This window comes from Narcine bancroftii, chromosome 2 (genome assembly GCF_036971445.1).
Source record: "Narcine bancroftii isolate sNarBan1 chromosome 2, sNarBan1.hap1, whole genome shotgun sequence".
Classification (NCBI taxonomy): Eukaryota; Metazoa; Chordata; class Chondrichthyes; order Torpediniformes; family Narcinidae; genus Narcine; species Narcine bancroftii.
The window spans coordinates 193,362,391-193,383,715 of record NC_091470.1 but is presented as its reverse complement, the minus strand read 5'-3'; the positions used below and the strand labels follow the sequence as shown (position 1 = coordinate 193,383,715).

The following is a 21,325-nucleotide window of genomic DNA, read 5'->3' as shown; positions in this document are numbered from 1 at the left end:
CCCCAAATAACTGCAGAGCAGGAAATTACTTGTGATAAATCTTATGCAAGAAATCTAGCAAAGAAAGCCAACTTTTGTTCTGTATAAGGTTGAGCTATATAAACTGTAGAGACTGGACAGTAGAGATCAGTCTTGGGGAATGGCTCACTGTGCAGGTGACCTATGAACTAACGACTGAACCAGAGCTCTGTTAAACTTTATTGCTATGCTGTGTAATAAACTGATTCCCCTATCACTTCATTTAACGAACACGCTGGACTCAGACGACACATAGACTAAATTAAGGGTAGCGTAAAGCCAGAGCCTGACAGATGGAACCAGATTAAGAATAGGGGGGGGGGGGTCACGGTTCTCAGTCAATACACACCGTGAGGCTGCACGGAGAACCATTGGTAAATTTAAGCATAGGACGGACCCCACAGTGACAAGATGACCTTTTTAATAGATTCTGGGGCAGCCCGGTCTAGTATTTTACAACCACCCGAGGGTGTTAAGATAGTGGGGAAAGTGATGATTTCGGGAGTAGGAGTTAGAGATTTTACGGTCCCTGTATTAAGGGATGTAAGAATACAAATGGGAGAAAAGATAATAACAGAGGATATTTTACTAGTTCCCCAAGCTGGAGTTTGTTTGTTAGGACAAGATTTACAGGACCAATTGGCTATCGGCACCAAACCACAGGAATCGGGTATCGGGGTTCAATTGTATGTATTAAGCGAGGAAGATCGAGAACTAATAAATCCTGGAGTATGGGCAGAAAGAGGCAATAGAGGAGTGTTAGATATTTGTCCCCTGCAAGTTACTCTAAAAGATCCTGAGCAAGTAATTAGACAAAAGCAGTATCCAATTCCGATGGCTGGCCGAAAGGGGCTGCAGCCAGTAATTGACCAGTTGGTAAAAGATGGTATACTCGAACCTTGTACGTCAACTTTTAATACCCCAATTTTACCTGTCCAAAAACCAGACGGTACCTATCGATTAGTGCAGGACTTGAGGGAGCTGAACAAAATTATTCTCACCCGTCACCTGGTTGTACCTAATCCCTATACAATAATAGGTAAAATCGATCCCCATAGTAAATGGTTTAGTGTGATTGACCTCAAAGATGCTTTCTGGACCTGTCCGTTAGCAAGAGAGCAGACATGTTTGCCTTTGAATGGGAAAATCCTTTTACTGGACGCAAGAATCAATACCGGTGGACGGTACTTCCCCAGGGCTTTACAGAATCACCAAATTTATTCGGCCAGGTCTTAGAACAAATATTAGATGAGGCTCCTCGGAGAGAGAATTGTCACTTGATACAATATGTTGATGATTTGTTAATTATGGGAAAAACGTACGAATTAGTTAAACAGTATACTGTTGAACTTTTGAATTTTCTGGAGAATAAGGGTCTCAGGGTGAGCGAATCCAAATTACAATTTGTACAATCAGAAGTTAAACACTTAGGTCATCTGGTAAGTCAGGGAACTAGGAAAATAAGTCCAGAGAGGATACGTGGTATTCTACAGATGCCCCCTCCCAAGAATGCCCAAGAACTTAGGAAATTCCTTGGTTTAGTGGGATACTGTAGAATCTGGATTGAAAATTATTCTAGCCTGGTCAGATATGATAAACTCACGATTCTAGGGACGAAGCTGTTGTCTGGACAGAGGAAGAGATTAAAGATTTTAACTTAGTGAAACAGCGCCTTACTAGTGCCCCAGTGTTGGCTTTACCCAACCTAAATAAGCCATTTGACCTACATACCAATGCGAAAGGAGGTGTAGCCACCGGAGTACTAACACAAGAGAGGGCAGGCTGTAGACAGCCAGTTGCTTTTCTGTCAAAAGTTTTAGACCCTGTTTGTCATGGTTGGCCAGAGTGTGTGCAAGCCAACGCAGCCACTGCTATTTTAGTTGAGGAAGGACGAAAGATTACGTTTGGTGCCCCGATGATAGTTCACACCCCTCACACAGTCCGCAATATTCTCTTACAACGTGCTGGAAGGTGGCTCACAGACTCTAGAATTTTAAAATATGAAGCGATCCTAATGGATAGGGATGATTTGATCCTGATTACGAATAAAGAACACAATCCAGCAACTTTCTTGGTTTCTCCAAATTCTGACAATACCATAAATGAGTTAGAGCATGTACGTTTAGAGGTAACAGATTTACAGACCAAAATTAGAGAGGATTTAAGCGATGAGCCTTTACAGGAGGGTGAAAGGTGGTTTATTGATGGATCTTCCCGTTGCATTGATGGCACTCGCTATAGCGGGTATAGTGTAGTGGAAGGGAAAGAAGGTGTGGTGATTGAAGCCGGTCGCCTTCCCGGTCATTGGTCAGCACAATCTTGTGAATTGTATGCCCTCTGTAGAGCTCTCCAGGGTCTAGAGAACAAGGTGGGCACGATCTACACAGACTCAAAGTACGCTTTTGGTGTAGTGCACACCTTTGGGAAGATCTGGAAACAGCGGGGAATGATAACTGGAAAAGGACATGAAAACTTAATTGTCCAATCTCTAGATGCTCTTACATTACCTGAGGAAATAGCTGTCGTTCATGTACGAAGCCATCAAAGTGGTGACAGTCCTGAAGCACAGGGGAACAGACAGGCAGATGCAGCTGCCAAACAGGCTGCGCTCACGGAGAAAATAGACATGCAGCTGTTACTGCCCACCCCTGGAGTATCCTATTCATTCTATTAAACCTGATGATTGGGTATATGTAAAAGCATGGCAAGATCACCAACTAAAACCTGTCTGGGATGGCCCCTATTGTGTACTTTTGATTATAGACACTGCAGTGCCATCGAAAGGGATGGAGCCACATCCAACGAATTAAAGAAGCTGCTGAACCACAGACTAATGACATTGATAATCTACCCTCCACTTGGCGTGCAGTCCTTCATCCTTCTGATCTGAAAGTTACACTACGCCGGAAAAAAGTGCTGTAATGTTGTTTTTACCATTTGCTCTTTTGTTTACTTGTTGGTTCCCAATTTTTGGGAAATCACCAAATTGCTCACAATGTATTAAGTCCTCCTGGAATAGGGGCCGCAGAGGTGACAATTATTTACCTTTAGAATATAGACAGGGCACAGATATAGTCATAGTGGGGTATGGGTTAATATAGGATCCCCTCATGGACCAGGGGAACAGAACGGCTCTAGAGGAGTAGATTTGATTTGTATTTTGGCCTCTACAGGTATTAAAAAGAGGAGTTTTAAAGGGATAGCACAAAGAAGGTGGTGGGACAATGACAGATTGTACATGTAGTAGAGATAGAGTGAATACATATGCTAATGTTCACAGACAGGCTGCAACTCACAGGTTCAGTAATACTTATGCTAATGTTCGCAGACAAGCTGCAACTCACAGTTTAAGTGACAAGAAACACCCCTCCCCAACTTGGTCTCCTGTAAATCATCCTTTGGGTCACACAGACATTCGGAATGTTAAGAACCACCACTGTAAGGGGAGTTCCAGTTGTAAGCTGCTCCAGAACACCACAGCTGCTTGGCATTTAAATCATTTAATCAGACTCCAGCCTTGGAGATCATCACCGAACAGACAGTGATGGCCCTGAATTTATGGGTTGAAGAAAGACGACAGATACGAGCCACAGTTCAACAAAACCGCCTGGCTCTCGATTACTCGTTGGCTGCTGAAGGCAGCGTTTGTGAAAGACTGGTTAATGACAATGCTCACAACAGTCAGGCGGTTAAAGACACTTCTTCAGGAGTTCGAAAATCTTGCCATGCCCAGGTTCAGACTTGGCAACCTTGGTGGGATGGACTAGACTTTTTATTGGTAACTGGAGTCTGATACCCACAGCCCTTATAGTAGCTGGACTCGCTATTCTGGCCATTATGGTGCTCCCCTGCCTAAAGACTTGTGTGCAGTATTTAATTCAATGGACCCCTCGTCAGAACACTATAACCCAAAGGATGTATGTTTCCCTAATTCTGTCTGATGATGCTGAGACTGCAGTTCGTTTACTGACCAGCTGTGAAAAAGACCAAGTTTACAAGTAATACATTCCAGTTGAGAAGTCACGAAGCTTAGCTAAAAGAAAAGTGAGGATTGTGAGAGATGAGTAAAACTGATATAAAAATATGAAGATGAGGAAACTAGTATAGATATATGTGTAATGAATAAAGCCAGTATGAATAGGATAAGAATAGATATTAGAATGTAGGAAGTAAAGTTAGTCTGAATAAGATAAGGGTCTTCTAGCCTTTTAGACAGAATCAGCAAGTTCGCCAGTTTGAATAAGATAAGGATAGATAATAGATAATAGAATTAGGAAGTAAAGTTAGTTTGGATAAGATAAGGGTCTTCTAGCCTTAGACAGAATTAGCAAGTTCTGCATATAAGGTTGTGGTTGTAGCCCTGAGAGTCGGGAAGGTGTGAATTAGAACAAAGGCAGGTTTGTGAATAAGGACAATGACATGATGGGACACCGACAGGATACCCCCTGGTCCTCCAAGTTCACAGAAGCAGCACGTAGGCAGACAGGATTGCCTAATGCCAAACTCATCCAGGAGGCAGAAGAATGTAAGGGGGAGGGTATTTCTATACTGAAATCAACTGTATAAAAGTTGGGTGAACCCCAGTGTATGTGTGTATTCCCATGGTAAGGGGAAGCACCCAACTTTGCATTGTTGTATAATAAATGTTCTTTGTTCTCAATTTTTGTCTCGAGCAAATTCTGTGAAGGTATTTCTGTTTCTCACACCTGGAAAGGCATTCCAGCCACACACAACTCCCTGTGTCTCTGACGTTACCTAAAATTATCCTCCCATCACCGTAAATGGACACCCATGCCCTGGGGAAAAGGTCCACCCTATCTAAGCTCCTTGGAATCTTCCACACCTCTATTACGTATGTGTTTGAGAGCGACTGAGGGCAAGGCCGAGCAGTAGGAAGAAGGTCCTGAGAAGGTCAGCAGGGTGGCCTCTTCCAAACCAGATGGCAAGTCGGCCTCTTCCAAACCAGCGGGCAAAGTGGGTGAGGAAGGAGAGTTCCTTCATCCACATCTAGAAGGCAGTAAAGCAGGTTCACCTCTACACCAGCATCTCCCCCGAGGCCATGAACATCACAAACTCGTTGGCAAGCAGTATTTTCGAGCAGGTTGCAGCGCGAGGCTTCCTGCCTGACTGGTTATGACAAGAGGTCGACCATCAGCTCCCAGGAGATGCAGACCAGCTGCTGCCCGGCTTGGAGATCCAGACAACCAGGTACCTGCTGCTGCCCAGAACACTGGCGTCAAAAGGGGGGTGTGGACCGCATCAGAGGGGGGTGATCATCACTATCAGAGGGATTGTCTATAAAGTTTTTGTGCTGTGTTTCAACAGAAATTTATTATTTTTTATAAAAATATTCCCATCATTCGTTAGAACAAAAACATTTTTAGTCAGCCCAGTTGACATGTATCAATATATGAGGCTAAAACTCGATGCTCATTGACTTTTTGAACCTTCTAACGCGCTCCAGTAGGAACTGTCGTTATAACCCAATGACAAGGCTTTGAATCACGTGATTTCGTGTCCATACACCCATCAGCAAACACTATTGTTTTTGTTGCTGCCAGTGTTTTCACAGTCGCTGCTTTTGTCAAATGTTAGTGTTTGTGAACTGAGATCGATAACGTTTTAGAGAATGAAGTTGTATGATACTGTAATTTAAAGGTGTAATTTTAATTTTGCCGGTTGTTTATCTCACGACTATCGTCGTTACATTCAGTGATCTCCGGGAATTATGATTTACCAGTAACATTGGTACCAAAACTATTACTAACTATAACTAACACACGTCTGGTGTGGTCTGGTTTGGGACAAGGTCCCAGGTGGGGGGCGGGTGGCGGTGACATCATGAGTTACCGTGCCAGGGGATACCGACCCTAGTGGCACAGATCACCGTGCACCTGCTGCTGCCCGCTGTGTCCAAAGGGAAGGCGCTGACCAATTACACCGGCCCCAAGGGAAGATCCCCCAAGAAGTGAACAAACCGAAGCCCCAACCTCCATTGCTCCACAGGGACAAACCCAAGCTCCATCTACCCTGTGACGCAAGGCAACCCTTCCCCACCATCATTCCTCCCCAACAGCACAGGAAGCAGGTCATTCAGCCCTTCTAGTCTGTGCCAAAACCTCACTCCTCTAGTCCCGCCGACCTGCAGCCATTCCATAACCCTCCAGACCCCTCCCATCCACGTACCTGTCAATTATCCCATTTTTAGTGGTCAAAAATCTGATGTGCAAATTCTTTTCCTGTGACAACACTATGTGCTGTGATAGAATATAGATAAGTTTTTGGGAGATATATTGGGGCAGATTTGTTAGAGTAGGTCACATACAAACACTTTAAAACAGATCTTATTTACAACACTGGAGCTTTGCCCATGCTAGACACGTCGGGGCATCAGCCTTTGCAAAAGCTTTGGAAAGTGCCCAAGAGACCACTAATGGATTGTAGTTTACAAAAAGGCAACAGATGAAAGAGCTTGTTGGAGCCACCTTCTGTCTGGAAGGGAACTTGCTGTTGTAAGAGGTCATGTGATTTTGCAAGCAGAGAGAGTCAAACAGGTTTTCTCTGAGAGAGAGAAAGAAAGAGAGAGAGAGAGAGAGACCACCTAGAGATAAGTTCTGCAGTACTACAGTCAGCAGCAGCAACTGGAACTGGAACAGGACAAGCTGGAAAGCTTGTGGAAACCCTATTTGGAAGACGGGTTGTGAGTGCTTAGTTCAGCCTGGTCAAAGCCCTTGTGGTTCATGCAAGAGGAGAAGACTGGCTGTCTAATGTTTCACTTGGAATAAGGGAAACAAAAAGGAACTCTGTGGTGACCTGAAAGAAAGAGGTTATAATCTGGAGAACCCTGATGGGGCAAGTTTCTTCAGCAAGTTACTGGAGTGGCTGATTAAAAGGAATCAGTTTGTATCCAGGAACAACAAATCTCTCTCTGAAAACTGGCAAGAACCTTCCTGAGTGGGTAACCATTTACCTTTCAAGCACCAAAACCTGGTGAACTTAATAAATGTTAAATTCTGTGCACAGTATAAGAATTACCTGCAATCAGTGAACTTGGAGGAATAAGTGAGATTGGACTGTGAACCAAAGAACTTTTCTGAACTGACACACATATTACATACATGTGCGCTTAGAATTAGAAGGGGGTTTAAGTTAGGTTAGTTAACTCAATAGTGATAAGTTAAAGATTGATTCTGTTTTTATGTTTAAACAAAATTAAAAGCAACTTTTGTTTAAGTAACTATTTGTCTTGGTGAATACCTGTTGCTGCTGGGTTCTGGGGTCCTCTGAGCTCATAACAGTGCGAACTGAATGCTTGTGCAAATGTAAACTTGAAAAAGTTTCAAAATCAATTTTGGCCCAGCCTCTCTCTCATGGCGAATATGTTCTAATATGATTCAGGTAAGATTGCATTCTACGAAGTAATGTATTTAGCTCAGATTGCATAATTATTAATTCCCACATTATTTTAGGTAACTAACCTTTGGTGTAGACATTAATTTCCTCTGGTTGCCAAACGTCTGCGCACACGCACGCCCACAGCTTAGAGGGAATTTATTCTTGAAACTGAACCTGCATTTACTACGTCTCCTTTCCTTTCCCCTTCCCACTCTACACTCCTTCCCCTGCCCCACACATCTCCCATTACCCCCCAGCCCCCACCACCTATCGCCTGCCACTCCCCTCCCCTTCCACTGCCCCCGATGGATGGTGCTCCCCACGGTCGCCGATCGGCTGAGACCATTGTCAGGGACTTGCCCGCCCTCTCACCAATGACCAACAGCAGGAGGGAGCCCAGCACCACCAACATCAGAGCCTTCGTCCTGTTCCGAGGCTTCCGAGTGATCAGGTCTGTCAAGTCACTTATTGTAGAAGGTTCCAGAGCCTCGCCTTCCGGCAACTCCATCTCCAGATTGTTCTTGCCTCCTGCCTCAGTGTCAATCTGGGCTCGGTAGTAGCTGTGTGGTTCCTTCTGCTAGGATTGAGGAAGAGCTCATGAATCACAGTGCATCGAATCGACCCCTCCCTGTGAGCCCCTTGTATCGGACCCCTCCCCACATTCCCCCTACGTGTTCACGGACCCCTCCCTGTGAGCCCCTTGTATCGGACCCCTCCCCACATTCCCCCTACGTGTTCACGGACCCCTCCCTGTGAGCCCCTTGTATCGAACCCCTCTCCATGTTTCCCCCACTCCATGTACACAGACCCCTCCCTGCGAGTCCCTTGTATCGGACCCCTCCCCACATTCCCCCAGAAACTGCACACGATACAATGCTCCAAATTTGGCCTCACCAATGACTTATACAACCTCACTACAACATCCCAACTCCTAGACTCAATACTTTGAGTTATGAAAGCCAATTTGCCGAAAGCTCTCTACAACCCTGTCCACCTGTGACGCCATTTTCAGGAAATTCTGTATCTGTATTCCCAGATCCATCTGTTCTACCCCACTCCTTAATGCCTGACCGTTCACCGTGTACATCCTTTCATGGTTTGTTCTTCCAAAATGCAACACTGAGCCAGGTTCACGATTCGAGGAGTTTTAAATCTCGAACATGGCCCAGTTCTCCATGTGTGGTCTCACCAACGCCTTGTATCATAGGTTTCCAGCATTTGGACCAATTCCCCATCCAATGTTCCTCTTCACCACTCTGACCACCTTGAAGTGATGAAAGGTTCCCCACAGATCCCTGCCAGCCCACCTTCCCCAGAGAGCCTGCCCTCTTCAAGTATTCACCCCGTGAGCAGGTCAGAAGGAACCCGCTGGTTAATCTCGGAAGGAGGTACTCACTGAGATTGATAGCATGTGTCTGATCTGGTCCATCCCCTCTCAAACACAATTATCCCTCAGCTCCGTGTGTCCCTGCACAAAGAAATTAACAACAGATTATTCTCGGCACGGGTAGCGCAACATGTTCCAGCAATTGAACCAGGGTTCAAATAGGTTCTCCCCGTGTCTGTATGGGATTTCCCCAGGGGCTCTGGTTTCCTCCCGCCATTCAAAATGTACCAGGGGTGTAGGTCAATTGGGCGGCAGGGGCTCGTGGGCCAGAAGGACCTGTTACCACGCTGGGTGTCCAAATTTAAACCTTTCCTCCAACATGAGCTGGGCCAAGCACGTGGTCATGAGAACACTAATGCCTTGACTCTTTCAGATAACTCAGCAAGTCCCCCCCCCACCGTGTCCCTCAACAACCTCACCACAGGGGCACCGTGGAGAGCAGACAGCGCGGGACGGGAGCTGCAGAAGGCGGGGAATGCAGCTTGAAACATCCTGCTAACCAACCCCTTCCCTCCACAAGCTCCATCAGCATCTCTCACTGTCCGGGAAAGGCAGTCGACCCACCCCCTTCCACAGACTCCTCCTGTGCCTCCCACTGTCCAGGAAAGGCAGTTGAGCCCCCCACTCTCCACGGACTCCGTCCGCACCTCCTGCTGTCCAGGAAAGGCAGCCGACACATTGCCACGCCCCGGACACACTCTCCCCTCCACCCTCCTGTCAGACTCGACTTTTGCACCAACAGGGCTTAAAGACAGTTCCTTGCCTGCAGTCATCACGCTCATGAACGAACCCCACACAGCCCTTGCTTTGTACTCATTTATTGTGCTCTTGCTCTCACCGTTGTGTGAACAGTCCCACAGCGTAGACACATCCACAGGCCCGGCTTGTCCACGTTGAACAACGAGCCCTCCTGTCTTAGTTCCCCTTCCCACATTCAGGAAAGGCTCCTCCAATCTCCTCAAACAAGACATATAGACCATTTAGCCCATCAAGTCTTTCTGCCATTTAATCATGAGCGGATCCGTTTCAACACCCAGCCCCATTGCCCGTCCTTCTCCCCATAACCTTTGATGCCCTGGCTCATCAATAATCTGTCAATCTCTGCCTTAAACACACCCAGTGACCCAGCCACCACCACCACCTGTGGCAACAAATTTTGCAGATTCACCACCCTCTGGCTGAAGAAATCCCTCCTCAACTCTGTTCTATACGAACGCCCTTCAATCCTAAAGTTGTGCATCCTTGTCCTGGATTCTCCCACCACGGGGAACAACCTTTCTACATCTACTCTGCACACACCTTTCGATGTTCAAAATGTTTCAGTGAGATTCCCCCTGTTCTCCTAAATTCCAACGAGTCCAGGCTGAGTTTTTCCAGAATTGTATTTTTACTTCAATCACGGTGTCTACAGACTCATATTTTACAGCGGTCACACTCTCCTCGTAGAACTGTAGAACAAATCAGCACAGAAAACAGGCCCTTTGGCCCCTCTAGTCTGTGCCAAACTATTTTTCTCACTGACCTGCACCCAGTCCATAGCCCTTCACACCCCTCCCATCCATGTACCTGTCCAAATTCTTATTAACTGTTAAAATTGAGCCCACATTCACCTCTTCAGCTCGTTCCCCACCCCCACCACTCTCTGTGTGAAGTAATTCCCCCTAAACTTTTCCCCTTTCACCCTTAACCCATGTCCTCTGCTTTGTATCTCACCTACCCTCAGTGGAAAACGCCGAACTACTCTGTCCCCCTCATAATTTTAAGTACCTCGATCAAATCTCCCCTCATTCTTCTACGTTCCAGGGAATAAAGTCCGAATCTGTTTAACCTTTCCCTGTAACTCAGTTCCTGAAGTCCGGACAATGTCCTAGTAAATATTTACACTCTTTCTATCTTATTGATATCTTTCCTGTAATTCTGTTACCGAAACTGTACACAATGCTCCAAATTTGGTCTCACCAATGTCTTGTACAACTTCACCATAACATCCCAACACAATACTCTAATTTATGAAGGCCAATATGCCCAAAGCTCTCTTTACAACCCTGTCCACAGGTGACGCCACGTTCAGGGAATTATGTACCTGTATTCCCAGATCGCTCTGTTCTACCACACTCCTCAATGCCTGACCATTCACCAGGTATGTCCTACCCTGGAATGATTTGCTTGGTTAATCAATTTACCCTTAATCAATCTCCCCCAGGGTGAGACCTCAGTGCGGGGAAATGGAGATCCAGAGACCAGCAGCAGGAGAGGGTCACCCTGACCTACTGGCTCACCCTCCCATCTGTCTAACCACTCACCCCATCCTCATTGATAAGACCCTCCCGCTGAGCTTTCTGAGTGAGCAGGTTACTGGGAAAGGGTGTGACCAGCACTGTCCAAATCGATAGTGTTCCAGCAACTGAGTCCATGGGCTCAAGAAAACTGCTGTGTCAGAGAAGAGGGGGGGGGGGGGGATCTTATCTGGGCAAGACCACCGGTGTTAACTCATTGCCCAGCTCCTCACAGAGTCCCAAATTTGCCACAACACACAAACAAGGGGAGAGGAAAATGTAGAGAAGGTGTGTGGGACAATTTTGTATTATACAGAGGGCGGTGGGTGTCTGGAACTGACTGGCAACTGAGGTGGTGGGGGAACAGCTTGGACAGAGGGTGGTGGGGGAACAGATTGGACAATGGGTGGTGGGGGAACAGTGATGTTTAGATTGACCCTCGAACACGCAAGGAATAGAAGTGTAGGGATCCTTTGCTGCTGGAAGAGATTTAATTTGGTCATAATATTCAGCACAGAGGATGGGGCTGAAGGGTTGTCCCAGTTCTGTTTTAGGTTCCAGAATATTTCTGCGTCCTATTCGGGTCAACTGTCAAGAACCTTGCAGCCAATTTAGAAGCACGGAAGGTGTAAAGTGGTGAAAGCTCCCACCATCAGCAGCATGTTAATGAGGCAGATCCCTAGAGAGTAAAGACCTTTTACACCTACTTGCAGAGTTTCCCCAGCACTTCAGTGTGCCGAATTTCCCAAGGATTGTCACGCTGTTGTCGGTGAGACCTTTCCCTGCACGACAGCTTCCAATGTGCTAAATATTGGCTGTATGATTCTGGAAAGATGTACCGCTCAGCCCCACTGCCCGCCCTTCTCCCCATAACCTTTGATGCCCTGGCTAATCAAGAATCTCTGCCTTAAATACACCCATGACCCGGCCTCCACACCTGCCCGTGGCCACAAATTCCACAGATTCACCGCCCTTCGGCTGAAGAAATTCCTCTGTTCTGATTCTCGACTCTCCCACCGTGGGGAACAACCTTTCTACATCGATTCAAGATTCAATATTTGATTTATTGTCAGAGTAATAAACAGTGTCCTATTACATGAAATTCCCTCTTTGCCTGCTGTAAGTAAAACAGATTCGCCACCGGCAGGAATTGCCTCAACGCCTCTTACAGTCAGAGAGGGAGAAGCAAAAGAGAGTGTCTCCCCTCCCCCCCGCCCCCACCCCCACCCCCAGAGTCACCGAGTGTCCATGGATTTCTGTCCAGCGCTTCCTGCAGCCCCGCGCAATCCAGTCCAACCCAATGGCTACTTGAGCACCTCTGACACGGTCAGGAACCCTTTGGCGCTCTTGGCATTTTCTCGCATCCCGATTCCGATACTTGGCGACGCCTCAAGCTAATTTCGAGCCCATCGCAGCCCGGCATGAGTCTCCCGACAGCGGTCTCCAGCAGCCCACGGCTTCCTCGCCCCGAGTCGCTGGCAGCCCCGCCGCACCTGCTGGTCCCTTGGCCGCAGAGCCCCCTCACCGGCCCGCCACCGCGGCCACTGTACCTGCTGGTCGTACCCTCCGCTTCTCCCTCTCAGACGGTGGGAGATCTTCCCGTCCTCTCTGGTGCCCTGCTCCAGTCCCTCCACTTCCACTCGGAGGATGCAGCCCCTCGTGGCCGCTGCACAGGAGCCGCCATCTTGGGTGCAGACCCCGAGGTCACGGGATTTCAACTAACACCCCCGTTGGCTTCCTCAAAGCCCCTTGTGGAGACAACAGCAGCCGACTGGACCCCGCAGTTCACTCCTTTCAACATTTGAAATGTTTGAATGAGATCCCCCCCCCCATTCTCATATATTCCAATGAGTTCAGGTCAAGAGCTGTCAAACGCTCCTCGTATAATAACCCTTTCAATCCCAGAATCGTCCTTGTGAACCTCGTCTGAACCCTCTCCAATGTCAGCACATCCTTTCCTAAACAAGGAGTCCAAAGCTGCTCATAAGTGAGGTCCCCCCAGGGTCTTGTAAAGCCTCAACATCACATCCCTGCTCCTATAGTCTATTCCCCCTGAAATGAAGGCCAGCATCGCCTTCGCCTTCTTCACCCCCAACTCAACAGCTTATCCTGCATGAGGAACTCCCAGGGCCCTTTTCCATACTGGATCTTTGACCCAAGTGCACCACTGTTCACTTTCTGACATTATGTTTCATTTGCCACTTCTCTGCCCCATCTCCCCCTCTGTCCAAGTCCTTCTGCACACACCTCCACACACCTTCGTATCATCTGCAAACTTGGCCACAGAGCCGTTCATTCCAGAATCCAAATCATTGATGTGGAACAGATAAAGGAACGGCCCCAACACCGACCCCTGACTTGTTTGTGAACCTTGGGGGGAGCCATGATCCCTGGGGGTGGGCCAAGAACCTAGGGGTGGACCGATCTCTGGGCGTGGGTCATGAACGCTTGTGGGAGCTGTGATCCCTAAGGGGGGTGGGCTGTGATCCCTGGGGGGTGAGTCGTGACCCCTGGGGGGTGAGCCATGACCCCTGGGGGTGGGCCATGAACCCTTGTGGGAGCTATGATCCCGGGGTGGGGGGGGCCATGAACCTTGGGGGTGAGCAGTTAACCTTGGAGTGAACTGAACTATGAACTCTGGATTGTTATTCCAACAATTTCATGTCAATAAAATTATAATTTAATTCAAAAATTCCATCCTTAGATGAACGTCAGTTCTGTATCTTTCAGGCCAGCGGAAACTTTGACCTGCTGAGTTTCTCCAGCGTTGAGTTTTTACTCCAGCCGCAGTGTTTGGAGACATTTGTGTGTGTTGGGAGAATGTTTCAGGGAAAACCAGGGGGGATTGAAAGTTATAAAATGACCTGATTGTCTCGTTGACGATATAAATGTTAAAAAAAAAATCAACTCGACCTTGGACCATGCAAAAACCTCACCTGCTTCTTTAAATCGAGCATTTTTGGGCAAAAGGAATCTCCAGCTGCAATTTGGCCAGGAGAGGCATCTCCTGATGGGCTCCAACCCCTTGCCCTATCTCTCGGGACCATGCATCCAGGAGCTTGCTGCAGAAGGGTGTTGAGGCTGTGATACTGTGGGGGAACACAGGGCAGGAGATAACCAGGGCAATGACCTTCCCTGGACATGGGAGGCGTTGGTTTCCTGGAACTGAGGATCATCCCCCCCACCCACCTCCAGCTGTGCTGCTGGTGATGCCGAGTTGCTGCCGCTCGGGGAACGAGGAGGGGCGGTGAGCAGTGGGCTTAGCTCAGCAAGGCCCAAGTTCCACCGCCACGGTGAGCATGATCCCCACATCATACTAACACTCAGCTGCTTATCCTACGCCTCTGTTCCTGTGCATCTCGATACCATTTAAACACCACGATCGATTCTGCCTCCACCAATACTCCTGGCAGCCTGTTCCAGGCACCCACCTCTCTCTATGTCCCTCTTGTCCTCTTCTCTTTAAACACATGGCCACTGGTGAGAGACCCAGGGGCAAAGATTCAGACCATGCCCCCTATCAAGGCCTTTAGCAGATCTCCCTCACACCCTGACACGCCAGAGAAAATAACCCATTAACATTTTCTATTTAAATTCAGAATAGCAGCACGGTGACAGGCCCTTCTGGCCCATGAGCCCGTGCTGCCCAATTGACCTACAAATCCCCCATACATTTTGAATGGTGGGAGGAATCCGGAATCCTCAGGGGGAAATCCACACAGACATGAGTATTGCTGGATTTCTGATGACCCCGGCTCTGCCCCATCCTGTGACTGGACCTGTGGCCCCTCCATCTTTTGACCTTGTATAAAGCCTCTACACCTTGACCCTTCCCCAGAGAGCCCGGGTTCAGGCACAGGACGAGGTCCCTGTCCATTGCGAATAAAAGCCTGTAAATCAGTGACTTAGACTCGGCCTCTTGGGTTATTTACTGCACGTCAGGGAGATCATACAATCTCCTTACAGACAATGTGGGATTCGAATCTGGACCGGTGGCTCTGTAACAGCATTACGTTGACCGCCTCGCTAACCGTACCCCGTGCTCCCCCCCCCCCCCATGTCTGAACTCTCCCCATAACTCGTACCCTCTAAACCGGGCAATATTGTGGTAAATCTCTTCTGTACCCAGCGGTGCCAGATCCATGGACTCTTAAAAATAATGAGTGAAACACGGACGTCTGCAGTTTGTAGTAAAAACACACAGTTAACGCTGGAGGAACCAGCCAGTCTCGCAGCATCCACCGGAGGCAAAGATCCATCACCGACGTTTCAGGCCTGAGCCCCTCCTTAAGGAAAGGCCCAGGCCCGAAGCATCGGTAAGAAATCTTCACCTCATCAGGGTTCCTCCAGCATCTCTGCATATTTCATCTTGATCACAATCACAACCCGAGTAATCGAGGCAATTAAACCTTCGAATTGAAATGTAGTTTTAATTTCAGTGATGAGGTGGTGCAGAAGGCCACACAATCCACAGATTTTCTAAAGGGTTCACGTTCTGTATGCAGATGTACATGACAGAGCCGAATAGTTACTGATGGGCAGGGAAAGCCCCGATTGTGTCTTGTACACACTCCAGGGGCCCTGGGCACAACCTCTTCTCACTGCTCCCTTCAGGCCTGAACACTAGTGCCTCTCAATTCAACGACGGGCTATGCAACAGCTATCGGAATTTTGACTAAAGCAACACACGACCCCAGGAACAAAGATCTCTCTGCCCTATGTAACATGTAATCTTTTATAGCAACTACATCTGGGAATACTCATTGATCAGGTGCTAATTTAGTTTATACTTATGACGAGCTGGTGTACTTTACTCTAAGGTATATGGAGCTTTGAAAAATCGAGGGCTATGAGTAAGCCTAGCAATTTCTAAGGTAGGCACAACTTTGTGGGTTGTAGGACCTATATTGTGCTCTAGGTTTTCTATGTTTCTATAAGACATCAGAGCAGAAACAGACCATTCAGCCCATCAAGTCTGTCCCACCATTCAATCATGAGCTGATTAATTTCCCCACTGCCCGGCCTTCTCCCCATAACCTTTGATGCCCTGGCTGATCAAGAACCTGTCAATCTCTGCCTTAAATACACCCAGTGACCCGGCCTCCTCACCCGCCCGTGGGTAACAAATTCACCGCACTCTGGCTGAAGAAATTCCTCCACATCTCCGCTCTAAGTGGACATCCTTCAATCCTGAAGTTGTGCCCTCTTGTCCTGGTCTCTCCCACCACGGGGAAACAACCTTCCTATGTCAACATTTGCATCTGAACATCGCACTTGTGTGTATCCAGAAACCTGCCATCTTTCCCTGTGAATGTACAGTTCCACAGTATAGAAGGGGATGACAGGGTATTGGAGACGATGGATCGAGGGGAAAAACAGGGTGAACAGCTTCAACCTTGCCTCAAGAGATGGGGAATATTTAAAGCAAGAATGGTTCCGATGTGGAGAAAATATTTACATTTAGGGGATTCCATTAATTTAAGGAAATCCCTTTCCCATTCACTCCCAGGGAACAAATTCCCATCGGACTGGACCCTTCCCCACTCGCTGCCAGGGAACAAATTCTCATCGGACCGGACCCTTCCCCATTCACTGCCAGGGAACAAATTCTCATTGTATCGGACCCTTCCCCATTTACTGCCAGGGAACAAATTCCCTTCAGACCAGACCCTTCCCCATTCACTGTCTGAGTGAACGTGGCCTTTAGATTTTTAAATATTTTAAATTGAGACATACAGACCCTTCCAGCCCATGCCGTCCAATTACACCCAATTAGCTACAGCCCCTGGTATGTTTTGAATGGTGGGAGGAAACTGGAGCCCCTGGCAACCCCATGCAGCCACGGGGAGAACGTGCAAACTTCTTACAGACAGCGTGGGATTCGAACCCATGTCCTGGTCACTGGTGCTGTAGACTGCTATGCCAACCATGACACCAGACCTCCTTGGAGCGGTGAGAGACATTGATCATGTGGATGGCCAGAGGCTTTGTCCCCAGGGGCTGAAATGGCCAACATGAGGGGGTGTAGTTTTAAGGTACCTGGGAGTAAGTACGGGGAGGGTGCAGGGAATGTGCCGCTGAAAACAGTGGGTGAGGCAGGGACAACAGGGTCTTTTTAAAAGACCATTAGACAAGTTCGTGGAACTGAGTAAAATGGAGGGTTGTGTCGTAGGGAAATTCGAGTGAAGGAATTATTAGGTCAGCACAACACTGTGGACCAAAGGGTGCAGTAGATTTATCACCACTGGCTAAAGAACCATACACTTCCCCTTCAGTCCCACTGCATTGAAACCCAATGCTTCCACCCCTTTCCATGTAGACCATTTTCCAAAATCCCACGTGCCAAGCCCTCTCCCCCTCTCCCCCAGGGTACAAACCATCAGCTCATTTCCAACTTGAGTAACATTTGTTGTTTAAGATTTCCCGTGGGAACTAATTTGTTGCCACGTCTTCCTGGAAGAGGTGATGGGGAGGAGAGGGTCCCAGGATGAGGCAGAGCAACTCTAGGTGTTGAGCTTGAGCGGCGTTGGCCGAAGGGACTTGGTTTGTGTGTGTGAGTCAACGCTGGCCATGAGCGTGGGTGAGGGACTTGGTTCACATGAGTGGGCAGCAGGGTCTGGGATGATCCACGGTTTCTGGACGTTTCTAATGCAGTGGGAATTTCTGTGATGCTCGTGCTGTTTGGAACAAGCTGTCTGCCTTGTGGTGACGCTTTGTTTGCTCCACTGATATCTCTCAATCAGGGAAGGTCAACCTTCACCCTTGGCCACGTTGGATCTGGACAGAGGTAAATCAACACTGATTTGTAAACCATCAACTGCACTTTTAACCCTTGACCACTTTCTTAATGATTTTCTTTTTGACGTAAAGCCTGTAACTTTTATGTCTAGGCCATCGATGCTCTGTGATTAGTAAGGGGTTGCTTAAGGTGGGATGCGAGTGGGAAGGGAAGGTTGAGAACCACTGTTCTAGACCCAATTGTTACTGAAATATTTTGCTTGAGAAAAATTGCCATTGGCCCATTTCCTTTGGAGTTCTGAAACCATGCACATAACGAGTCAATGAGGGATGATTAAAACAGTGGGTTTCAAACTTTTTCTTTCCACCCACATCCCACCTTAAGCAATCCGTTACTAATCACAGAGCACTGATGGCATAGGGATTACTTAAAGAGGGATATGAGTGGAAAGAAAAAGGTTGAGAACCACTAGCCTGGTCCCACTGACCTGCACCCAGTCCATATCCATCCACACCCTTCCCATCCAGGTACTCGTCCAAATTCTCCTTAGATGTTAAAATTGAGCCTATATTTACTCCCTCAGCTTGTTCCACAGCCCCATCACTCTGGTAGTTTTCTCTATTTTGTTTAACCTTCAGTTTTGCTCAGCTTAGTGCCAATCTCTCAGTGTAAAACACCAATCTTCACGTCCAGTCTCGTCAGTCATTCCAGAAAGATACAACCCCTCCATTCCTACATGCTGCTCAGTGACTGAACTGGCTGTGCTCAATGTAGTGCAGTTCATTGGGTTTGGAAGCCAAACTGTGGGCTTCAACCATAGACAAGACAACCATATTTAAACTGACAATCAAAAACCCTGCATCACTTGGTATGGAGCCCAGGAGCAGGCCTTTCAGCCCAATGCATCGCTGCTGACCATCGCCACGTGCTTGACGCACATCCCTCTAAACCAGTGGTTTTCAAACTTTTTAATTTCCACTCACATCACACTATGTAATCCCTCTGTCATCGGTGTTCTGTGATTAGTAAGGGATTACTTAAGGTGGGATGTGGGTGGAAAGCAAAAGGTTGAGAACCATTGTTTTAATTGACCCTAATTGACTCGTTATGTGCATGGTTTCAGAACTCCAAAGGAAGTGGGCCAATGACAATTTTTCTCAAACTAAAAATTTCAGTAACGAGTAGTGGTTCTCAACCTTCCCTTCCCGCTCACGTCCTGCCTTAAGCAACCTCTAACTAATCACAGGGATTACTTAAAGTGGGTTTCGAGTGGAAAAGGGTTGAGAAGCACTGCTCCAACTGTCCTCATCCACGTCCCTGCCTAAACGTCTTGCACCCTCAGTCCATGGACTCCCACTGATCATCAGGACACCATTTGTACTGGTCATACTCCGTTCTTCTCGCGTGCACACACACCCTCTGACACTCACTCATGCACACTCTCCGACACGCAGAAAGTTTGACTACCTTTTTAGGTGAATCCCGGGAATTCAGAGCAGAGACACAAATGAGCAGAAGCTTAAATGTGTTTGCAGCTCCTAGTGGGATGGGAACTTAGAGGGGAAGGGCAGGAAGGAAGACAGGAGGGGGCCGTTCTGCCCCTTCAGCTTGTTCTACCATTCCACGTTGTGGTGGACCTCCTCACTCGCCAATCTCACTGACCCTCTGTGGGTGCAGGACCTCCAGCAGACCCTGGCTGAGAGAAGAGGGACGGCTGTGTTTCTCCAGGGTTTTTCCCGATCCCCCCTCAACACGAAGCCACGGGAAGTTTCGGTACCTGCCTGGGCCCTAAAGCCGCTTCGCCGCTCCCACAAGTGGTGACCCGCACGTGGATCGAACCCCCTCTGCAAGGGGCAGAGTATTCGCTGCCCTGTGTCAGAACCACACTAGAGGAGCCTGCGCATTCATCTGCTCATCCCGCCTCCTGCCCTGCCCATGCTCACTGATAACTAACCCTTGATCCTCCCACTCATGGTCCCAGCTGCTTAACACTTGATGTTTCAGGCTTTTCCTGAAAGCAGGTTCCCCTGCAACATTGACTCAACAAATACAATCTATTTACAGTAGCGCCAGACGATCATGAGTGCCTTTTCCAGCTAACCAAGGGTGGTGGGTGTGTGGAACGAGCTGCTGGAGGAAGTGGATACACAAGGCCAATCAGCTCATCAAATCTGTCCTGCCATTTAATCATGAGCTGATCCATTTCCCCACTCAGCCCTTTCTCCCCTTGATGCCATGGTTAATCAAAACCCATTCTTTCTTTGGCTTGGCTTCACGGACGAACATTTATGGAGGGGTAAATGTCCACGTCAGCTGCAGGCTCGTTTGTGGCTGACAAGTCCGATGCGGGACAGGCAGACACGGTTGCAGCGGTTGCAAGGGAAAATTGGTTGGTTGGGGTTGGGTGTTGGGTTTTTCCTCCTTTCTCTTTTGTCAGTGAGGTGGGCTCTGCAGTCTTCTTCAAAGGAGGTTGCTGCCCGCCGAACTGTGAGGCGCCAAGATGCACGGTTTGAGGCGATATCAGCCCACTGGCGGTGGTCAATGTGGCAGGCACCAAGAGATTTCTTTATGCAGTCCTTGTACCTCTTCTTTGGTGCACCTCTGACACGATGGCCAGTGGAGAGCTCGCCATATAACACGATCTTGGGAAGGCGATGGTCCTCCATTCTGGAGACGTGACCTACCCAGCGCAGTTGGATCTTCAACAGTATGGATTCGATGCTGTCGGCCTCTGCCATCTCGAGTACTTCGATGTTAGGGATGAAGTCACTCCAATGAATGTTGAGGATGGAGTGGAGACAACGCTGGTGGAAGCGTTCTAGGTGATTCGGAGCCGAACAGGAGTGTGGGTATGACAACGGCTCTGTATACGCTTATCTTTGTGCGCTTTTTCAGTTGGTTGTTTTTCCAGACTCTTTTGTGTAGTCTTCCAAAGGCGCTATTTGCCTTGGCGAGTCTGTTGTCTATCTCGTTGTCGATCCTTGCATCTGATGAAATGGTGCAGCCGAGATAGGTAAACTGGTTGACTGTTTTGATTTTTGTGTGCCCGATGGAGATGTGGGGGGGACTGGTAGTCATGGTGGGAAGTTGGCTGATGGAGGACCTCAGTCTTCTTCAGGCTGACTTCCAGGCCAAACATTTTGGCAGTTTCCACAAAACAGGACGTCAAGCGCTGAAGAGCTGGCTCTGAATGGGTAACTAAAGCGGCATCGTCTGCAAAGAGTAGTTCACGGACAAGTTGCTCTTGTGTCTTGGTGTGAGCTTGCAGGCGCCTCAGATTGAGGTACCGGATGTAAACAGCGTCTTCATTGTTGAGGTCTTTCATGGCTTGGCTCAGCATCATGCTGAAGAAGATTGAAAAGAGGGTTGGTGCGAGAACGTAGCCTTGCTTCACGCCATTGTTAATGGAGAAGGGTTCAGAGAGCTCATTGCTGTATCTGACCCGACCTTGTTGGTTTTCGTGCAGTTGGATAACCATGTTGAGGAACTTTGGGGGGCATCCGAGGTGCT

General features: G+C 48.1%; 1 protein-coding gene across 6 annotated transcripts in view; it reads right to left on the bottom strand.

Annotated features, from left to right (window-relative positions):
- Nucleotides 1-19,740, bottom strand: part of tfr2 (transferrin receptor 2) — a 66,156-nt gene extending 46,416 nt beyond the window's left edge. The window contains exons 1-3 of one of the 6 annotated variants that reach the window (XM_069919800.1): nucleotides 19,593-19,740; nucleotides 8,810-8,881; nucleotides 7,786-7,990 (exon numbers count right to left, since the gene is read on the bottom strand). In XM_069919800.1, coding sequence (XP_069775901.1) covers nucleotides 7,786-7,990; nucleotides 8,810-8,842 — 238 coding nt within the window. In that variant the 5' untranslated portion in view covers nucleotides 8,843-8,881; nucleotides 19,593-19,740. Of the gene's footprint in view, nucleotides 1-7,785; nucleotides 7,991-8,809; nucleotides 8,882-9,638; nucleotides 9,733-19,592 lie in introns of those variants that run through there. The other 5 variants (XM_069919803.1, XM_069919801.1, XM_069919804.1 and 2 more) reach the window with 5 other exon arrangements.
- Between the last annotated feature and the right edge of the window lie 1,585 nt (nucleotides 19,741-21,325).